The sequence below is a fragment of the Symphodus melops genome (assembly GCF_947650265.1).
Source record: "Symphodus melops genome assembly, chromosome: 9".
NCBI classification, from domain to species: Eukaryota; Metazoa; Chordata; class Actinopteri; order Labriformes; family Labridae; genus Symphodus; species Symphodus melops.
In genome coordinates this window covers 9,262,251-9,281,262 of record NC_136699.1, presented here as the reverse complement: position 1 = coordinate 9,281,262, position 19,012 = coordinate 9,262,251, and the positions used below count along the sequence as shown (strand labels likewise).

Genomic DNA, 19,012 nt, shown 5'->3' with positions numbered 1-19,012 from the left:
GTTTGACTTGTTGTGTGAAAGTTGGCACAAACAACAGTTGTCACAGGAAAGTATTGGCCCATCTCCTGGAGCCCTGAGCCCGAGTGGAAAAGTACAAGGTTTTGCCGGAGATGAGATTAAATTCCATTCTCCTTTTGAAAGTCTGCGCTCGAGGTGACGCTTTCTTTCAGTCGGCCCTGGCATAGCAGACCCAAATGCCTCCTACACTTTCAGACACACTGACACGGAGAATGCCGGCTCAGTTGCAGTGACCCAGCACAATGTCTGTGTGTAGCCGATGCCTTGTGTTCTGCAGCTGCATGCTTTTAGCCCCAGCAGTGTGTCTGTGCCTGCCTCTGTGCCCGCTTCTGCCGTTTTAATCGCCCCATGCATGGTGAGGCCTCCGGAGGATTGCAGTGAAAGCGCCCCTTTATTCAGCTCCATAGTGTGGAGTTTGAAACACGGTGAGACATGTTGCATTGTGTAATGTGCGTTGAGTAAAAAGTAGAACGCACAGTAATGACGCTGAACAAAAACAGTTTTTATGCTGCTGACACAGTTCTAGCAGGGGCGAGACTCTGCGTGTCAGACGCTTGCTTTCTGCTGCGAGCAGTCAACATTCTACTTTTTTGTCATCTTGAAACGTAGCAGAGATTAAAAAATAAGATGCACAGACATTTTGTTTGTTTCACTAGACTGAGCCATCTTTGCACTTTCCCCAAACAGTAGTGTTTGAGCTGTTTCCCTTGGCTCCAAAAAATGCTTTTGTTATGCACGGCTGCGTAGTTCTATGACCTCTGCACTCAAACATGGCCGAAAGGGAACCGCTGTCCAGAAATGATGATCATGATCCTCTGATGCCCATATGGGCTATCACAGTGCTCCAGGAATGAGGTCCAGCCTCGTATCACTGAGTCATTTCCTTTACAGGAACCCACAGGATCCTGCAAAAACAGCATGTCTGTGCTGACAACAACCACTTAATAACATTTTCTGCCACTTTGCACATTGGCGTTTTCGCTGCACAGCTCAATTGGGGGGAACAAAAAAACCCCCCAAAAAACCTGATTTATTAGATTTTCTCTCTTGTCAGTACTGAAAAGTGTCTCTCAGGGCTTCACGATGAAGGCTAAAATCTCTGCTTCTGTCAGTTCTGAAACCTTCACACATGTTTAGTGAGCGCATTGAAGACTCCAGTCCTGATTTATGTCTGCTTCACTTTTTACAAGTCATGTCTTCACTGCCTATACTTGTGTGGGGGAAAAAAAAAAAAAAATCAAATACCAGGAATACCATCGGCTCCCTGACACCAGCTGGAGCCATCTTTAAGTCCTTTGACATCTGCATTGCATGGAGCTGCACTGTCACCTGAAGAAATCAGCATTTTTGTAACCTGAGCTGTAAATGGGCTGATAGAGTAAAGTTTGCCCTGGTCCTCTCTCGCATCTCACAATGTTTGCGCTCACCCCATGCCGGTGAGTCATTGCATAGTCATTCAATCGGCTTAAATTACCTCCTTTCATGGTCAACAATGAGCTCAGCTGAAGAGACTAAAGCGGGGGAAGTAGGGCCTTCTGGGAATGCTGCATTTGTTCATGAATCCTGACTCTAATTGGTTGTTATTGCGGCTGGCAGTCACCACGCTGTAGGGTTGGAGTAGGCCAGTGTTTTCCTCGTACTCCTCCTCAGTCTGCTGTTCACCAGGCTGTCTGATATAGATGCACCACACAGCTGGAAACACCAGAGGAGAGGAGATGGATAGAATGACATCACGATGGTGGTCAGACAGGGGGCCGTGATGGGACTCACATAATCCTGTTACTGATCATCATTAGGGCTGCTACTGATGATCATTATTATCTCTCTACGTCATGAGAAACATGCTTTTAATGCATCAACTTGGCCTTGACAATATTATGACCCATTGTTTTCTGTCATTTATTTACCAATATATTAAAATGTTCATCAGTTCAATTTGTGAATCTCTTAAAACAAAGAGAAAGAGTTACAATACTGAAGTCTCCGGAGTCATCATAACACTTAGCGGTTACATATATAAGTGTCATAATAACTTAAAGTAAGTGTGTGTTTAAATTCAAAGTTAAAATCTACCATTGATCACTCTCTGTTTTCTCCTTGGATGGGAAAACCTGAGGTGGGAATTTTCTTTGAAACCATTGTTCAAGTGACATTTCTCAGTGGTCTATGATTAAGTGTATGAATCTATCAAATGGCCAGTGTTTTAATTCTTTTGGTCAACAATTTCGAGCTAATTAAAGTTGTCTCTCACAACAAAAGTGCTGTGGTTTCTCAGACAGACAGACAGACATAGAAAATACTTTATGCTAGAATATTCTTTAGGGCAAACTAAAGATGGCTGGTGGAGACCGACACAGAGCTGCAATGACTGTAAATTAAAATAAAACTGATGTTGCTCCAGATCTGTTGGATTTAGTTAACTTGTGTAATTTAATAAGTAAATTATAAGTTATCACTTCTCTGCTCCCAAAAGACATCTAGGGCCTCTTTAAAATAAAGTATTGGTTGTTAATGTAACTATGTCTTTAACAGCTGACAGTGTGAGAAATGACAGTCCATGGAGCCAGAGACGTTGCTTACATTCAGCACGTGTTTAGTTATACTCCAAACTCAGCATGCTACACATTTTTTTTTGCCTCAGACCTCTGAGCCACCAGGATGCCCCGCCTGGAAACCACACTTAAATGCTTGAGTCTGTCAAAAGAAGGACCCACCCTGAGCGACTCACAGGCAGTCTCTTTGCTCTGTGGACTTTATGCATTGACGAACATCCCAGTAAAATCCCTCCCTGCGCTGTTCTCCTCCTCTTCTTCTCCTCTTCGTGACGTCGCGAGTGCGGCTCACAACCCTGCCCCATGGACAGGGGACAAGGCAGCTGTTGTCATGTGCTCAGGGATAATGTGCAGGCTGCATCTGAGTAATGGCTGGCTCTCTTGTATCTCTGTCTGTTGTGAGCAGTACCATGCCAACTGGGCCATCCAGATCAATGATGCTCTGACAGGAGGGAACAAATAAAATGCAGACACTGACACAGTCGGAGGGAACAGACGCGTCAAGTCAAGTAGACACAAATGCATGCATGCGAACAGAAAAAATAAAAAAAGTAACTTTTTACATTGTTCGGGAATCTTGCTGTCTGTTTCCTGTCACATCATAAACCCAGAGGAGGAAGATTTCTTCATTATTAAGCTTCAGTCCTGCCTGCCGGCCTGTCGTGTAAAACGTGTCGACGAACAGCTGTGTAAGTGCCTGTAAGTCAAACATGAACTACAAAAGAGGACTAAAGACACATACATTTTAGTGTTATGTTCTGGGTCAGATCTGGGAAACATCAGAAAAGGCTTGGCAAGGCGATTACAGAGTGTTCCAACAAGATACAGACAGCTGCACTTCTTTCCTCATCTTGGTATCTTGGTCCGGCCTCAGAGGACAGAAGAGGCCTGTAAATATGTGGGTGTGTGGTCCAAATTGCAAGCAGAGGGCGACAGCCACACAAGTTTACCATCCTCTTTTTTTCTTTTTTCTTTTTTTTTAACAAGATTCATACAGCTTCCTCCGTTTGGAACCCCATAAAAAAACATATCCCCTCTTTTCAGCTTGAGCCTGGTAATGGCTTGTCACACTTCTCCCAGTGCTTGAAACATGCCAAGAGGACCAGGGCACCGGAGCGCTTGCAGACAGATGGCGGCAGTGCTCAGCTCTGGCAGAGGTGGGCATGGACACTGCCCAGAAGAGAGACAGCAAAAAGAGGGGACCGACTGGAGTGAAACACCAGGCTGAGCGTTTCCCTGTCTCTCTTCTGTCTGCCAAAATGATATTCTCCAGAAGCCCTGCCACATGTTACTTTTCTGCCTGAAAGATAAACTAAATCGCAAAATGAGTTTGGCCCCTGTGACCCCACAAGCTGCAGTATTTTGATCTCTTTCTGTGCTTCTCTCTTGTAAACACCCAACAAAGTAAAATTGGGCCTGGTATGCAAGTTCGTCAGTCACACAGGCATTTCAAAGCAAATAGGCTCCACCCTGCAGCAGTGGAAAAAGCCCGGATGGTGGTGAGGGGGTGTACTAAACTTTGCCATCTCTTACTTCACTACAGCTGCCAGCTCTTTGGTCTCTTGGAAGAAAGGAGGGTTGGGGGGGGGGGGGGGGGGGGGAGGGTTTGGCCTCGGGTGAACATTTAGTCTGCAGTCCAACATCAGCCCCCGACTGTCCTTCAGCCCTGAAACCTGCCTGTGGTTATCAGGTTGTTGGGACACACATCACCTTACAGACACACGAACCCTTCCCCCCAATGCCTGTGATCACAGTAACTCCCCGAGGGTCAGCACATAGGGGCTTCTAGAGCATCTTCAGATGACTGATCTCTCGCCCTACATGTGTGTGCTTCTGTGTATAGGGAGGGTTCCTTTGGGCCCACCCCCACCCCCTCTCATGTGATCTTACTAGCAGCCCCCTAAGCCTTGTGATCTGGGGTGGTGTGCTTAGATGTTGTCTTCTCCTCAGGGAGGATTATAAAAAGAGAGAGGGCAGTTATCACATTTGAATAAGTTATGGACAGTGGTTTTGAATATATGCTGATGTGTTGTTGCTCATATTTCCCATCAGTAAAAACAATATTTAGAGGAAAGTATTGGAAAGATTAAGCTATTAATGCATTCTTGCAAACAAAATGCTGTAGACAGATTGCCCAGATTGAGACGTGGACACATTGTCCTCGTCCTACATTATTGTAAAACTATATTTTTAATAGATCAGTTGTCAGACAGGAAGATTTTCACGGGTCTTTGATGATTTAATATGTAAAAATGATTTGTCTTTCAATCACGAGAGGAGACGAATGAATGTGTAGGTTGCAGTTCTAGCTGTTGTAATAGTCATGCATAGTTTAATGTTAAAGCCTCAGGGCTGAGACTGATTGAACAAATGGTTAAAACTTAAAAGAAGAAAATGCTTGTAGTAGCACATTTGCATTCTCATTATGCCAGAAACCTGTTGCAAACTAATATTTTGGGTGAACACAAAAGACTGCTTTGAGCATTCTTGGGAGGTTTGGTGGGAGGGGACACAGAAATACGCACGTTTTCTGATTTCTTTTCTCTTCATTCTTCGCTTGTTGTTAATCGAATTGTGAATTCTTAGTTTCTAATTCCTAGTACAAGGACTCGTCCCCTGTTCTGTCCCTGCTCCTCCCCGCCTCTCTCGTCTCTCAGTGAAATTAAACTGATCTAATATGTCTCCTGACCTTAGCCCTTATCTCTTTGTCTCGTTCAGGTGTCGATGCTCCAGGCGCAGCGGGACCCAGCCTCCATGTCAGAGAGGCACGAGGCTGCTCCCACCTGGGCCACAGCACTCCTCTGAAACTCGGCTCGTGGTCTCTGTCTCGTCACACCAACAACCCAGTTTAAAACAGGACGACAGTGACAGGGAAGCCCTTTTGGGAGGGTGAAGCTGAGACTCTCTTCTCAAGGAGCGGTCGTCGCCAGGATATTTTAGACTGCTCTCTGCCCTCTGAACTCTGCAGCTATGACGACTGCAGTCCAGCCTAGTGAACTGGTGTTCGAATTTGCCAGCAACGGGATGGATGAAATAAATCAGGTTAGTATCACTCTGCTATAACAACATTTTTAGCTTTTGTTTGTTGCTTTATGCATAAGTGGGCTTCTAGACAACAGTTTGTACCTTTGGACCAGAGTTTGACGATTAATCCTCCTCATCCAGATATACTGTATGTTGTCTTGTTTTCACAGCAGAACAAACAAATCTTGAATAAACACAGTCACAAGGGTAATATTAGGAGCTTGTGATCTTTAACTCAGACATTTTGGGCATTGAGACAGGCTGGGGGGAGGATGGAGCCGAGAGAGGAGGTCTGGCCAGAGGGGTGTGGGAGCACAGAAATGGAAAGAGTGAAAACCTGCTACGAGGTTAGGCTGCGTGGGAGGGGGGAGAGGGCGGGGCTTGGCTCTGAATGTGTTTAAGGCACAGAGGTTTCTGTGTGTGAGCATGTTATGTTAACCTTTGACTATATGTCTTTTCATTACCCGCTCAGGTGTGCAGTTATCTCATCCCCATGCCTGTGTCTGAATCCTGTGGAGCAGGCTTGATTGTGAGTGAGGTCGTATGTGTGTTTACGTGTCCTGGTATCTGTGTGTTTGTATCTCCAGTGAGCAAATTGTCACTGGATCCTTGAATGGCATCGGTTCAGGCCTAACCTGACCAACCAGTTCCAAGGCTGCTTGTAAGGGATGGGATAATTCCACTTAAAGCGCTTGTATTGTTCCAGGGCTACAGTTTTGTTCCTTGCTGCACCCACTCAGCCTGTTATGCAAGCTGCATACCCCTATTTACCACGTCTTGGAAATACCCCCGAAAGGAACAACATATGAATGCGGTGGCCATTTTGTTTGTGCTAGCTGTAGTACAGATTTATTTTGACCACAATAAAGCGCTTGTAACAGAGTGAAATCATAGTTGGTTCTTTAATGATTAGCCACGCTATATTGGTTTTTGAGTCAATAAGTAGCTCCCTAAGGTGTATCAGGTAATGGCTGCAGTCTGATGTTTATTTCTTTTAAAATAAAAAAGAATTTAATCTTTGAGTTTGAGAATTTTAGGTTCACAACCATAATAGTTTCTCTCGTGCTATGTGCTGCTTCACCCTCAAATAGCATGGGAATGAGGATGCTGAAAGTAGAGAGACAGTTGGACTCACTGTGGCTGGGCAGGTAAAGCAGAAGAGTGTGGCGTGCAGGGGGGAACAGCTTGTACAGATGCTGTTGCTTTCAAAGGCGGAATGGGGAACTCAGAAATGCAAATGGGCCTGATTCTTATCACTCCTGGTTCCCTGTTAGAAAACACTGTTCAAGGCAGCAAAAAGGAAGAAGCAGTTAAAACCTCTGTGATGTTCAGTATTATTTATCAGACTGTTACAAGTCAGGCGCCAGCTCTCCTGAGAGCTCCACCTTCTTTGTGTTCTTCTTTTCTGTACCCTCGCTCTTTTTGATAGTTATCATCTCTCACATTGCAACAACTTTAAAAAGTTGAATTTACAGTTGAACAACAAATTCAATTCAATAAATAAAAAAGTAAACTTTATTTGTCCCCGGGGGGGAATTCAAAGGCACACAGAGCAGCAAATGAATGACAGTGCGGGTTTTCAAAATGTTAATACAAAATGTAAATTATAAAATTACAAAGTTAAATATATCAAAGAAGTGTGGAGGTTTAAGAGGATGTGAACAGAAAGATATACAGTAATGAACCACAATTATGCAGTAACTGAAAATAAATCAACAGACTAAATATATACTAAAGCTATGCAAAAGGATGAACCCTAAATAATTAAGTGACTGGAGTGCAATGATGGATGAGATACGAAACTGATATCAAATAGAATGAAGTGGAGTAGTGCATTAAGACCAAATAAAGCATTAAGAAGGTGCAGCATAGGGGAAAAAAACAAAACAAAGTGACAAGTTTGAAGGTATTCTCAGCATTAACAGATGAAGCATCCATGAAAACAACAGCAAAGACAGCAGTGCTCTGTCAGCGAAATGTGGGACTTTCTGTGTCTGGGGGGGCGGGGGGGTGGGGGGGGCAAATGCCTTTGTCTACACACACAACCAACTCCCACTCAAGGACAGTAAACATCAGTTAAACCCAGACAAGGAGATTTAGTAGCCTCACTGTCTAGCTAACTGATAATATGTCTACAAAAGAGTCCAATTAATGGAGTGCATTCAGTGCATGTGAGAGAGACACCGATGGCATCTCTAGCCTAAGCAAAACTCAGTGTTTTTATTAGTCCCAGGAGGCCTTGAGGTTGTGCTGGTGAGATGACATAAACAATTTGTGTTGGTCATGATCATGGTCTTCTTGATGGACGTCTTGTGGGGCCCTTTTGCTCGGGACTCGATGACATCAGCAACATTTACATTGAAAACTAATAGACGATCCTTGATCCTGGTCAGGAGGGCTGTCCGTTTCATACTGTGTTTCAATAACGAGCCGGTCTGTTAGTTTCCTGGTTAAAGTGTAGCTGAAATGGGAGTGTATCCATGGACTCCATTGCCCCCTCGTCCCACCCCCACAGCTCACAGCCCAGACACCTGGTACGCCCCAGAGCTCCAAACCAACAATGGACACTTGTGCAAAGACATAGATAAGGCTCTATTTAGTTTCCTCCTACTGCACCTTTACTCTGTCATGTTCCTCCTATAATCAGGCCATCACAGTAAGATTAGTAAACTCTAGGTGTTGCTTGAAGTCCGGTATTAACAAGCTGTTTGTCCAGTTATGCATGCTTTCAGATTTTGGTAGGACATACATCTAACAGAAAATCTATTAATCCTGAAAATGAAAAACATTTCCAAAGATGGGATTTACTCACTCTCTTTCCTCTGTGGTCTGAAACAATGCTGTGAACACTGGGTCCACATATGTATTCATCTGTCAGAATGTGCTTTGGACATATAATAAGTTCAGGAGCCAGTCTTGAAACAGCCAAAGCAGTTGCATTAGCTGCTTGGCACCGACATGGTGACATAGAGGATTGTAAGTCGTTTTGAAGTGTACACTGCTGCCATCTGCTGGGGGTTGGAGTTCTGGTTCATCAAAGTACCTGAAGGGAACTTTTCATTTTAAACCAAGGCAGACTACCCCCTCCGCACACACACACACACACACACACACACACACACACACACACACACACACACACACACACACACACACACACACACACAAATCAGTTTACTTCATCCTCGCTGCCTCCTTCTCTCAAGATGTTTGTTTATTCTAAACATATTAATTCAAAATATGTCCCCTAAGGCTACTAGAACCAAAAAAGACCACCCTATAATGATGTTCCTCCAGTTGATACAAACCCAGCTGTAGTTTAGAACTCTTGACTTAGTCTGTGTTTGAGGATCTTCTCAATGGTTTGACCCAAACTTCAGAAGCCCCCCCTTTCTCCCCTCGCTGCCTCCTGCATTCGTCTGTTCCCTCAATGAAATGAATGCAATGTTCAATTCCCAGAGCACGTTCAGGACATGGTGAAGGGGGTGCTCTCCTGCAAATCATGATTGATCCATTAACATTTGTTTGGGTTAATAATGTTTTCTAAGCAGAAGATTAACTTCTCTAGGAGAAGGAGGTTAAATCAAACAGCTGGTTCCCGTCTTCTTCAGCGGGTCCCCGTGGACCTGCTGCAGCACCGCAGAAATGAGCTCTCTGCCATGCTACGTGCCTCCACATTAACTGAGATTGAATGTGAATTTACAATATTTCACAAGGCAATAAAAATAAGAGAGCATATCTGGTTATAACATTAATCTAATGTCAGTTGGGGTTTTTCTATTGCATTTGTGATGTGCATTGGAGGAATTAATGAGTTTTATTGCATAGCCAAACACGTATGTGCAAGGCCTACATCCTACTGCCACACTGTATTTTGTTGATACAATGTCTCACATCGTTCTCTGCCTTTGTATGTCCTTTCTCTTTATTCAGCTGGATGACCCATCAGTATTCCCAGCGGTAATAGTCGAGCAGGTTCCTGCAGCGGATCTGCTGCAGGTCTACTCGGGCCTGGAGTCCGACGAGGTGACCAACGGCATCATGGTGGACACCACTCTCCATGTGGTCGAGGACCCCTCCATCTTAGTGGGAGGAGTGGACCTCTCGGGTAAAGACATTTGAATGTATTATCACTTTTTATGCCCAAATCACAGCACTTACGCTGAGCAGACTGGGGCCCAGGTCTTTTTAAATATTATTGAGAAGAAAGGGAATCTCACATCTTTGTAGTTCTTTACAAAAAGGTGGTCAGACACTTCTTAAAAGTTTCCTAGAACTGGAATTTTTTTTTATCATTTATTCATATTTTTGCCAAAATAATAACAATAATTGAAGTAACATTACATCTTTTTTTAAACAAAGGTGCCAAATACTTATTTTTCAATAATAACAAAATATGAATGAATTTCTTGTTTATCACAAAACAGAGAAATTAAATGTAAATATTATCTATTAGTATTTTTTCGGCTTTCACCTGCTTAAAAGCCATATGTCCATTTTTTTGCCTCACTAATTTATGAACCAAGACTGTCCTCTGTGTTTGATCTTACCTCAGTATGTGATACAGATCATGCTGTACCTCTACACTCACATGTGTTAATATAATCAGATACTGGGTTGGTAGTGATACTTACCATTTCACCACATCTGAGTTAGAAGTACAGAAAACAACGTAGTTACCTTCATGTATTTCATATGAATGTCCTTTTTGTCTGACGCACAGAAACAACAGTCTCAGGTGGAGAGGACAGCATGGAGACAAATGAAGCTGCAGCAGCTCTTCTTAATATGGAGTCTCCAAACAACATTTTGGATGAGAAGCGCATGAGTAAGTTATTAAGCATTCTCTACAATCATAAATAAATCCACTTCTCTTGTTCATTTTGTATAACGCGTCCATGCTTGGTGACTGTTGTTTATGTATAGTTCATGCCTATGGTGCCCTGCTGGAGTCCGATCTATCGTACACCCCTCTGAGGCCTGACCAGATGGATAATGGCACCCTTGACATGTCTCTAGATGAGGACACTTCATCCATGGATGAGATACCCCAGAAGTGTCCCCTAAAACCGCAGAAAAAGACCAAAGGTAACAGTATTGTTCTCCTCCTCCTTGTTAGAACGCCTGAATAATCTCGTGTAATAAAATTTCTGAATTATGCGTAATTGGATGATTTCACTGTGACCCCTCACCTCACTGCCCATCAATTTGAATCACAGTGCGAAAGCCGCGGGCGGTGCGTCCCTGCTCCCCAATCACCACCCCTAACCTGCCACTCAGGAAGAAGAGCAAAGAGGGCAAAGGTAAGCCTCACTAACTAGTCCCCTTCTCTGTAATGAGCCAATAAAAAGCAAGGTTCTCTCTTCCTCTTGTGTATGCTCTGCTTCCTCCTGTGGAGTGTGCAACTGTACTCTTCAACCCCTGCTGTCCGGTGGGGTTAAATCTGGCCGAGTTAATGGATGAGGGGATCTCAGAGTGCTGTGTTTCACAGGGAAACAGAAGTGATTGCAGCCTGGAGGGCACATTGATTCTCTACCAATAGAAGCAGAGCCATGCTGCACAATGCCAAACCTCCTTTGCACCATACAGTGTGGCACCATGATGGGGGGGGGGGCTGGGGCAGGTACAGCTACACACATATACATCACCCTGTCATGCTGTCTGGGATTCAAGTGACTACTGGGAATCTTTCTGTTTTTAACCACTACTGGTCAAAGTAATTCACAAAGAGAGTAATCTACTCCCAGGCTCAGTATAATTAATTTCTTTTGGATGGCGCACATGTACACACAACTGATATACAAATTGTGATAAGAAAAACCTCATTAACCTCATTGCTACAATAAAACATTTGTAAGTAAAACCTGTAATTAGGAAATGAATTATAGATGTATAAAACAAAGCCCGAAGACCCCATCGAAAATATCCGATCTGCTTCAACCTTTAAAACACAGCTTTTTTCCTTCCCCCAAATTTGCAGGTAACACAATCTACCTGTGGGAGTTCCTTTTGGCTTTACTGCAGGACAAGAACACCTGTCCCAAATACATCAAGTGGACACAGAGGGAGAAAGGCATCTTTAAGCTGGTGGACTCCAAAGCTGTCTCAAAGCTTTGGGGCAAACACAAGAACAAGCCCGACATGAACTACGAGACGATGGGCAGAGCGCTCAGGTGAGTGAAACAATACGAACGAGCCCACATTTCCAACTTTCATCTTTAACATGCAGATGAGCTCCTATTTAGCACTGGGTTATGAGGGTGTTACATTTGAATGATGGTTGTGACTGTTATGTTCTAACTAGCTCCCTATCTATTTTTTCCCCTCTAGATACTACTATCAGAGAGGCATCTTGGCTAAAGTGGAGGGGCAGCGCCTGGTATATCAGTTTAAAGAGATGCCATCTGATCTGGTGGTAATCGAGGATGAGGACGCAGGGTCTAATAACAATGCTGGCTACGGGAATCAGAGATCTACCAATGGCCGTTCCATTGTCCGTGGAGGGTCAAAAGGGCATGGGAGGGCTCATGGTCAACACCAACTGCCAGTGAAACAGATGAAGAAGGAGCCAGATGATGAATATCTGTACCAGGAGCCGAACGGCGGACCCACTGAACACCTCCTGCACATGTTGCACTCCAACCAGGGATCAGGGGTCCACGATCCAGCACAAGTTTTAAGGTTAGAGATTGGCGAGAGGAAAACAAAATCTACAAATTGCAATCATTTACAATATCCAGAGGTTTTTTTTCTCCTTTTTTTTTAAGAGGGGCGGTCAGCTAAAGGAGGTATGTTTCCATATCATTGTATATGGAAACAACACTGCGGGAGATAGAAAACAACTCATTTCTGATCCGTGTCAATGATTCTTTCAAACTACAGGGAGACAGATGAATCAGTTGGGTTGATATTAGCTTTTTCAGTACATGTTGATATTGACGCATATCTTAGAAAATAAGCAACATGGAATTGCAGCACAGAAAGCTCAAGAAGGTGTTTCAGGTAATTTAGACTCCTTGCCTCTAATACATTGTTTATCCATCCTGGACACAATTCTTTGAAGAACTTATTTAAAGGAGTGGTGTAGGACCTCTCTCTTTCGGAAAGTGAGATTAGAAGAATGGCACTTTCTCATATCTGACCTAAAACGTTGTTATCAAATAATTGTGTCTGTCCCCATCAAAATTGTCTTTAGCTAAAGAAAGACCACAGTCAGTAGATTGTTACTGTTTTTCTCTATAAAAGCCAAATATCAATATCAGCAGGCGAGTAAAAAACTCAGCATAGTATGGGCTCAACTCCAAATCAACAGGATTTTAAAATTTGAAGCTTTTTTATTTGGCGCAAATGAAAACAGAAACATCTGAAGGGCACAATGTTACTTGAATACAGTGCTCATACGGTAAGTAAAATGCACAAAAATATCCGATTCACATAATACAACCGACTAAACCTGGTGCTGCAGGTTTCTTTGAGGGACTTTAAAACGATATGTTAACCTTTGATTAGAAGGTGTGAACACATTCGTGAAAAACGTGTCATCAAAATGCAGTCAAATCTATTAGACAGTGAATTCTTCCCTCTGTAAAGCCAACTTTTTTTTGTGTGTGTCTGAGAGGTAAACTCGTTAGGGTCGGTGTTTTGCATAAAGAGGTACATGTTATTTTGTGCTCTGCCTGTATTGAATGTATTTTCATTTACTATCCTCTGAGCTGTTAAACATGCTCTCCATTAAATAGAAAAATGATTTCTGCAGTACCGTTGACAATGCCGTTTGTTATATTAATACACACATTAGTTCTACTGTTTAGGATCACAGCTGCGCGCTGTGTGAATTTCTTAACAGGGTTCCATTAAAATATAATCTTTGTCTATATTTGCAAAGATACAAACTGAATACTCAATTATATCTGCAAGAGAAGAGAAGGAAACAGGAGTTCATTTTGTTTTTCAGATCCATCACTGCTCCTGCATCTGTTCCCATTGTCCTGACATCCCCCAGCTCTCTTCAGTCTGTTCCCCTCGCCACAGATCTGCCCAACGGGGACTCCAACCACTCCTCCCCATCCCATGTTATCCTCCACACCATGCCCTCCACCACAGCAGGCGGTAAAGACGTGCTAACCATCCGGACGGCCTCTCTCGCTGGTGGAGTCAACAGCTTGCAGGAAGGCCTCCCTCAGCAGCTTCTGGTCACCAGTCTGGGCTCCTCCAACACTACCGCCTCCTCTTCTTGTACTTCCCCTCCAGGAGTCATTAGCTCCACTGCTTCCAACCTCCCACGCTTGGTTACCATTAACACAACCTGCGGGCAGACCATGGTGGCACAGCAGCCCGGCACCGTAATTGCCACGGTGCTCAAATCCAATGACCTCTCAGGGCTGCAGGTCAAAGAGGAGCTGCTGGACCCCAGCTACTTCCAGACCATAGTGAACGGCGATCCATCGCTGGCAGCATTTGAAAGAGAAGAAATGGAGTTAGGGGAGGCTGAGCTGCAGTACAGGACTGTGATCATTGATACCAGTCAAAGCCAGGGCCATGAGGCAGTGAGTGAAACTATAATGAATGGACATTCCTCCCAGAGCAGCAGCCCCAGTGAGGGTCTGACCCCCGTGGAGGAGCTGGAGGTGCGCGGGGAGATGTCCCTACAGCATGAACAGGGAAACAAAGGCCTGCAGGAGCTGCCGCTGTCAGTCCATTTGCCTGCAAACTTTATCCAGATAAAGACAGAGCCTGCGGAGTCTTAGAGCTAAAGGACTCTTCTACACAAGCTGAACCCCCAAAAAACAACAACCATTGAATCCATTTTGACCCCGTACTCCGTTTTTTATTTTCCCAACACAGTGATTAGAGTGAGGGATCTTGCAGCTCTTTAAAGGTGGCTCAGTTCAGCCTCAGGATTGATTGTTTACTCACACATTTTGTGACCATGTGCCTAATTTTAAAGGGAGTGTTTTAGTTTTTTCTAAGATGTCACTTTCAGACATGGGATGGTTTTCCATAGACTATCACCCAATCACACACTGATACAAAGACACATGAAGACCTTACACATGAAAAAAGCTCCCTCTCCAGGAGAACAGCCATTGGATTAACCAGGGATCCCTGTCTACCAAATGTGCCAGTTAGCCTTTTCCGTACCTTTCATCTCACTGGACTCAAATGTTTTAAGAGAAGATTGCAACAAACCAAAACCAGGGACTGAATGCCAAACAGGTGCAATGAAATTAGACTTCTGAGAGTGTGCACAGGGTGCGTGGATTTTCTTTTAAACCACATAAAGGGGTCTGTTTCCATGGATGAGGGATAGATGCTGCATCACAGTGTCTAAAAACACATCTCAGAGTTTAATTGAAGAGCGTCTTACAGAAGGTTCAAACAGCTTGAAACTCTTTCTTTTGAAACTTCTGGGGAAAAGATGAAAAAAGAGACTAAGTGGCTTTTCAGATGCGCGGAACTCTTTACTCATTTATTTTCATATAAAAAAGGTATGCATTCACTCTCTTATACTCCTGGCCTTAAAACACTGTGTTACTATGGAAATGGGCATTTTCTCTTTACCAAGGACAGTCCAACATCAAAACTGTTTGTATAGAGCTGCAGACCAGAGGCACAGGAAGATAGGGAGGCACAAATGGAGAGAAAAAATATACAGGATAAGACAGATTTTATCAGCCTCTGCTTCATAGGTGCCACGGTTTAGATCCTGTTTGTATGAAATGGAGTTATATATATAAATATATACATGTAGTATACAATTGAGATTCAATTTTAAGGCCATAGCAAATTTATTTATTTTGTGAATTTCTAAATTCTGTATAAAAAAGGCACATTTGTCTTCTATTTACATGTGTAAACATGAGGGAAAATACAAAGAATATGAACGTTAATACCAGGAAGCTTATTTGGTAGTTTTCTTTTTTATGGACCAACGTTTTTCATTTGTATAGCATTCATTATAATCAGCATTCTTGAGTTATTGACTCAGTGCTCTTATTATCTAATTATTCTCTTATTGTAGCTATCCCCTATTGTGTGTCTGATTTAAACATGTACTGAATGTGCTTTCGATCCTTCTTTTCTGCAGACATACCTCTTGAACTTTTTCAACAGTAAAGCAGTGCGGACTATGCATTGGAAAAGAATTTGACCTGTCTATTGCATGAAGTATCAGACGTTTCAACCAGTATGTCTTCTACTGAAAATTACAGTCTTTTCTTTACTTATTTGGAACAAATATGCACCACTCCATTTTTATTTGACTTTTTCTTCTTCTACTCTCTACCTTCCTTTTATCTTTCCTGTCTACTTTAAACTCCTCTTGTGTCCTCATGTCTCCGCTCCTGTCCCTCTATCCTCTCCTCGGGTCAGTAGACTCTGTGCCTTCTTTATTTGCCATCCCACTTTGTTAAGGACCTCTCAAGCCAGCCATCCGATTGGCCCCTCGGTCCTGTCGGGGATGAAGCCATATTGATCCTGAGTGGTCTCAAAGCTAAATTGGTTGTATTTTCCAGCCGGACTGTTGCTGCAGAGGGAGGACATTCAGACACACTGACCTCCATCTGCACTGGCACCTAAGGACAGGAGTTAAACGCTGCTTTACAACCTCACATCAGCCAAAGTGCTCTGGGTCTGCAAAGACACTCTGAATGTATATTTGCTGTCTAAAAAACATCCGAGCATTTGACAATCAATTATTACACTGGGTAACTTTTGCATTGGGATTTTTCTTCATTATTTGTGTTGTAAATATTCTGTATCTGCCTCTTTGTATTTCCCTTAAAGCACTGTTTGAGAGATTTTGAGGTATGTCCAAAGCTTATGTTTTGTTGCTTCTCCTCTTTTCTTGGGTTGTCGTATGCCTTCCTTATGCTGAGTATAGAATAGATTTTTAAGAAAGAGTCAACGTACCAATTAAAAACAAAATCTTCGTCACCGATCATCTTCTTTTATTTGTCATTTTGTTGCAAATAAATCATGTGCGGTGACGCGTAGAGGGTCACACAAAAAATAAACAAAATGAAACTTGGAAACAAATGGCAGGGGGGATGGGGCTGCTAAGTCAATTAATTTCTGCTGTCGAGATAATGAAAATGAAGTGTTTGTGCCTTGGAAACTCAAAGTCGCCTTGCAGCTTTGAGGGACGTTTGACCAAAAAAAAAAAAAAAAAAAAAGCTACTGTACGAAACTGGATTGGAGCCATTAGTGGGCCACAGACTGATTGGACTGTACTTAAGAGCGCTGCTTCTCCAGTTGCTGTGGGTGGATGAATACATTAGCATGTGACATGCCCAGAGCTGAAGACAGCCGAGTCTGTCACCACAGCTTGGAGACGGACTGAAGGGAGTGTGTTTGTGCTGAGGCTGTAGTTGGCGAGTGGAAGGGTTACTTGGATTTTATTCTGTTAGAGCATGTGTTATGTTGATGTGTTGGTGTGTGTTGGAGATGTATTGGCTTGGACTAACTGTGTGTGTGTGTGTGTGTGTGTGTGTGTGTGTGCGTATGCGTGCGCTTCGAGTCGGAAAGGAGGAGGGTGTTGGTGATGTTGAGGAAACTGTCTGGCAGCAGGGATTGCCTACTGTGCCTAGCTCTGTCTACACCCACATGCACAGCTGTGGACCACACAATCCAATCTTGCCATAGGGATAAAACAGACACGCATGCACAAACATAAACACACACACAGACACACTCACAAAGCACAAGGCCAGAGGTTCAGACACAGCCGCAACTCTAACCTTCAGTCCTGCAAACATCTTCCTGAGACTTTTCCAGACTAGAAAACAGTCTGAAATAATCACACAACTTCCACATTCAACAGCAAACTACCCTCCATTACATCCACACAGACACTTTGCTTTTCTGTTCAGCGGGTTATCGATCGCCTGCCATATGGTAAGTGGAGGTTGTTATGGATTACTAAAATAATGAAAGGCTACAAGCAGCTGCTATGTCTCTATTCCTTTTTCTTTGGTGAGTCAGAGACCCCCGAAAGATGGAGTGAGAGCCGGGTCCTGAGAGAGGAGGGCTATTTCTGTGTCGCCTGCAGCCACTGACACTGTGCGAGTGTTTACTGCTGGGCCACGCTGCCTCTCACAGTAGGAGCAGTTGAAGGATGACGACTGACATTATTGTGCCTCCAGCCTGTAGCAGGAAGAGTACAGGGAGAGCTTATTTAACCATCAGGGCGCCAGACTTACTGCAACATTACAGAAGAGGTGATGAGTGTAGTCTCATTGGAGATGCAGCTTTTAACTGAATAACCTGCAGCCAAGGTTACACTTAAATAGAACACTTTAACATTTGAGGATTTGCTCTATAGAAGTATTTAAGAACAGCAGGAGGAGCGTGCTTTAAAATTGCTGAATAAAAGGAACCACTAAAATAGTTTCAAAAAGGGGAATAAAAAAGGTAGTTTTATTCTGCTGCAGAACAGATCGTTCTCCACAAGATGGCACTGGTCATACACATGTCCTCCAGCAGAAGCTGAGCCTCAGTCTGACTTGGGAGACAAGTATTCCTTCAGGTTACTAATCTAAATAGAGACACTCCTCATACATTGGTTTTCACCCTCCTCCGCTCCAGAATAGCAAGTCATGGATCTAAATGAAGTATCTGAAATGAAAATAAGCAGCTGGGAGTGAAGTCTCCCTCCCCCATTTCTTTTTATCAGTAATAAAAGGAATTAATTCACATGTGAGTCTCAGTGATAGTGCCCATTCCTCAGGCCAGGTAGGGAAAAAATCCTTTGAACTGCGCTCACCTGTATTCCCCTGCAGAGACGGTCTGGTTTCCTCTCTTCATCAAAACAGCGATAAACAAGCGCTGGAGGGGGAGGATTTTCCTAGACAGTGCACAAAAGGCATGAGAACCATTGTGCATCTGAAATGATACATTTTCTTATTCTGGACTTCACAGCTTCATATATAAACTGTATTGAAGCCCATCATATGCATGCAAATAAGGGATATTAAAAACCTCTATGCTCATAATCAAAGACCACATGATTTTGAGCACTTCTCGTTTTTCCATTTTCAAAGGAAAAAAAGAAAACAATCTTTTTTTCAGGCCACACTCCACAGCCTCACACTTTTTCCTGTCATTTCCACATATTTGCGTTGGTCTTTAAATGCAATCAACTGAATATCTCACAAAGTAAACTGCATAAATTTACTCAACGTCTTGCATTTGCATCATGAGACACTGTATATTTATAAATGAACACTGAAAGCACACAGCTTCAAAAGATACTAATTTTGTTTTTGCTGGAGATTAGATGCAACTGGTTACCTCAGGAGGCGTTTAATGACCTCTGGAGTTTTGTTTGGATACAAACACATGGCAGTGCTCTGTTTTGTGGGCAACTCCTGGGTCTTCCTGAGTCTCGTCCATGTTGATTTTTTTGTTCTAACTGTGAG

The 19,012-nt window shown here is 43.3% G+C and overlaps 1 protein-coding gene across 4 annotated transcripts in view; it reads left to right on the top strand.

Moving 5' to 3' along the window:
• The window catches only part of elf1 (E74-like ETS transcription factor 1), a 40,470-nt gene extending 23,941 nt beyond the window's left edge, over window positions 1-16,529 (top strand). For 2 of the 4 annotated variants that reach the window (XM_079352029.1, XM_079352030.1), the window contains 9 exons: window positions 5,289-5,612; window positions 6,067-6,123; window positions 9,528-9,702; window positions 10,318-10,422; window positions 10,521-10,682; window positions 10,814-10,897; window positions 11,575-11,767; window positions 11,925-12,275; window positions 13,549-16,529. In XM_079352029.1, coding sequence (XP_079208155.1) covers window positions 5,541-5,612; window positions 6,067-6,123; window positions 9,528-9,702; window positions 10,318-10,422; window positions 10,521-10,682; window positions 10,814-10,897; window positions 11,575-11,767; window positions 11,925-12,275; window positions 13,549-14,341 — 1,992 coding nt within the window. In that variant the 5' untranslated portion in view covers window positions 5,289-5,540 and the 3' untranslated portion in view covers window positions 14,342-16,529. Of the gene's footprint in view, window positions 1-5,288; window positions 5,613-5,650; window positions 5,942-6,066; window positions 6,124-9,527; window positions 9,703-10,317; window positions 10,423-10,520; window positions 10,683-10,813; window positions 10,898-11,574; window positions 11,768-11,924; window positions 12,276-13,548 lie in introns of those variants that run through there. The other 2 variants (XM_079352028.1, XM_079352031.1) reach the window with 2 other exon arrangements.
• Window positions 16,530-19,012: the final 2,483 nt, after the last annotated feature.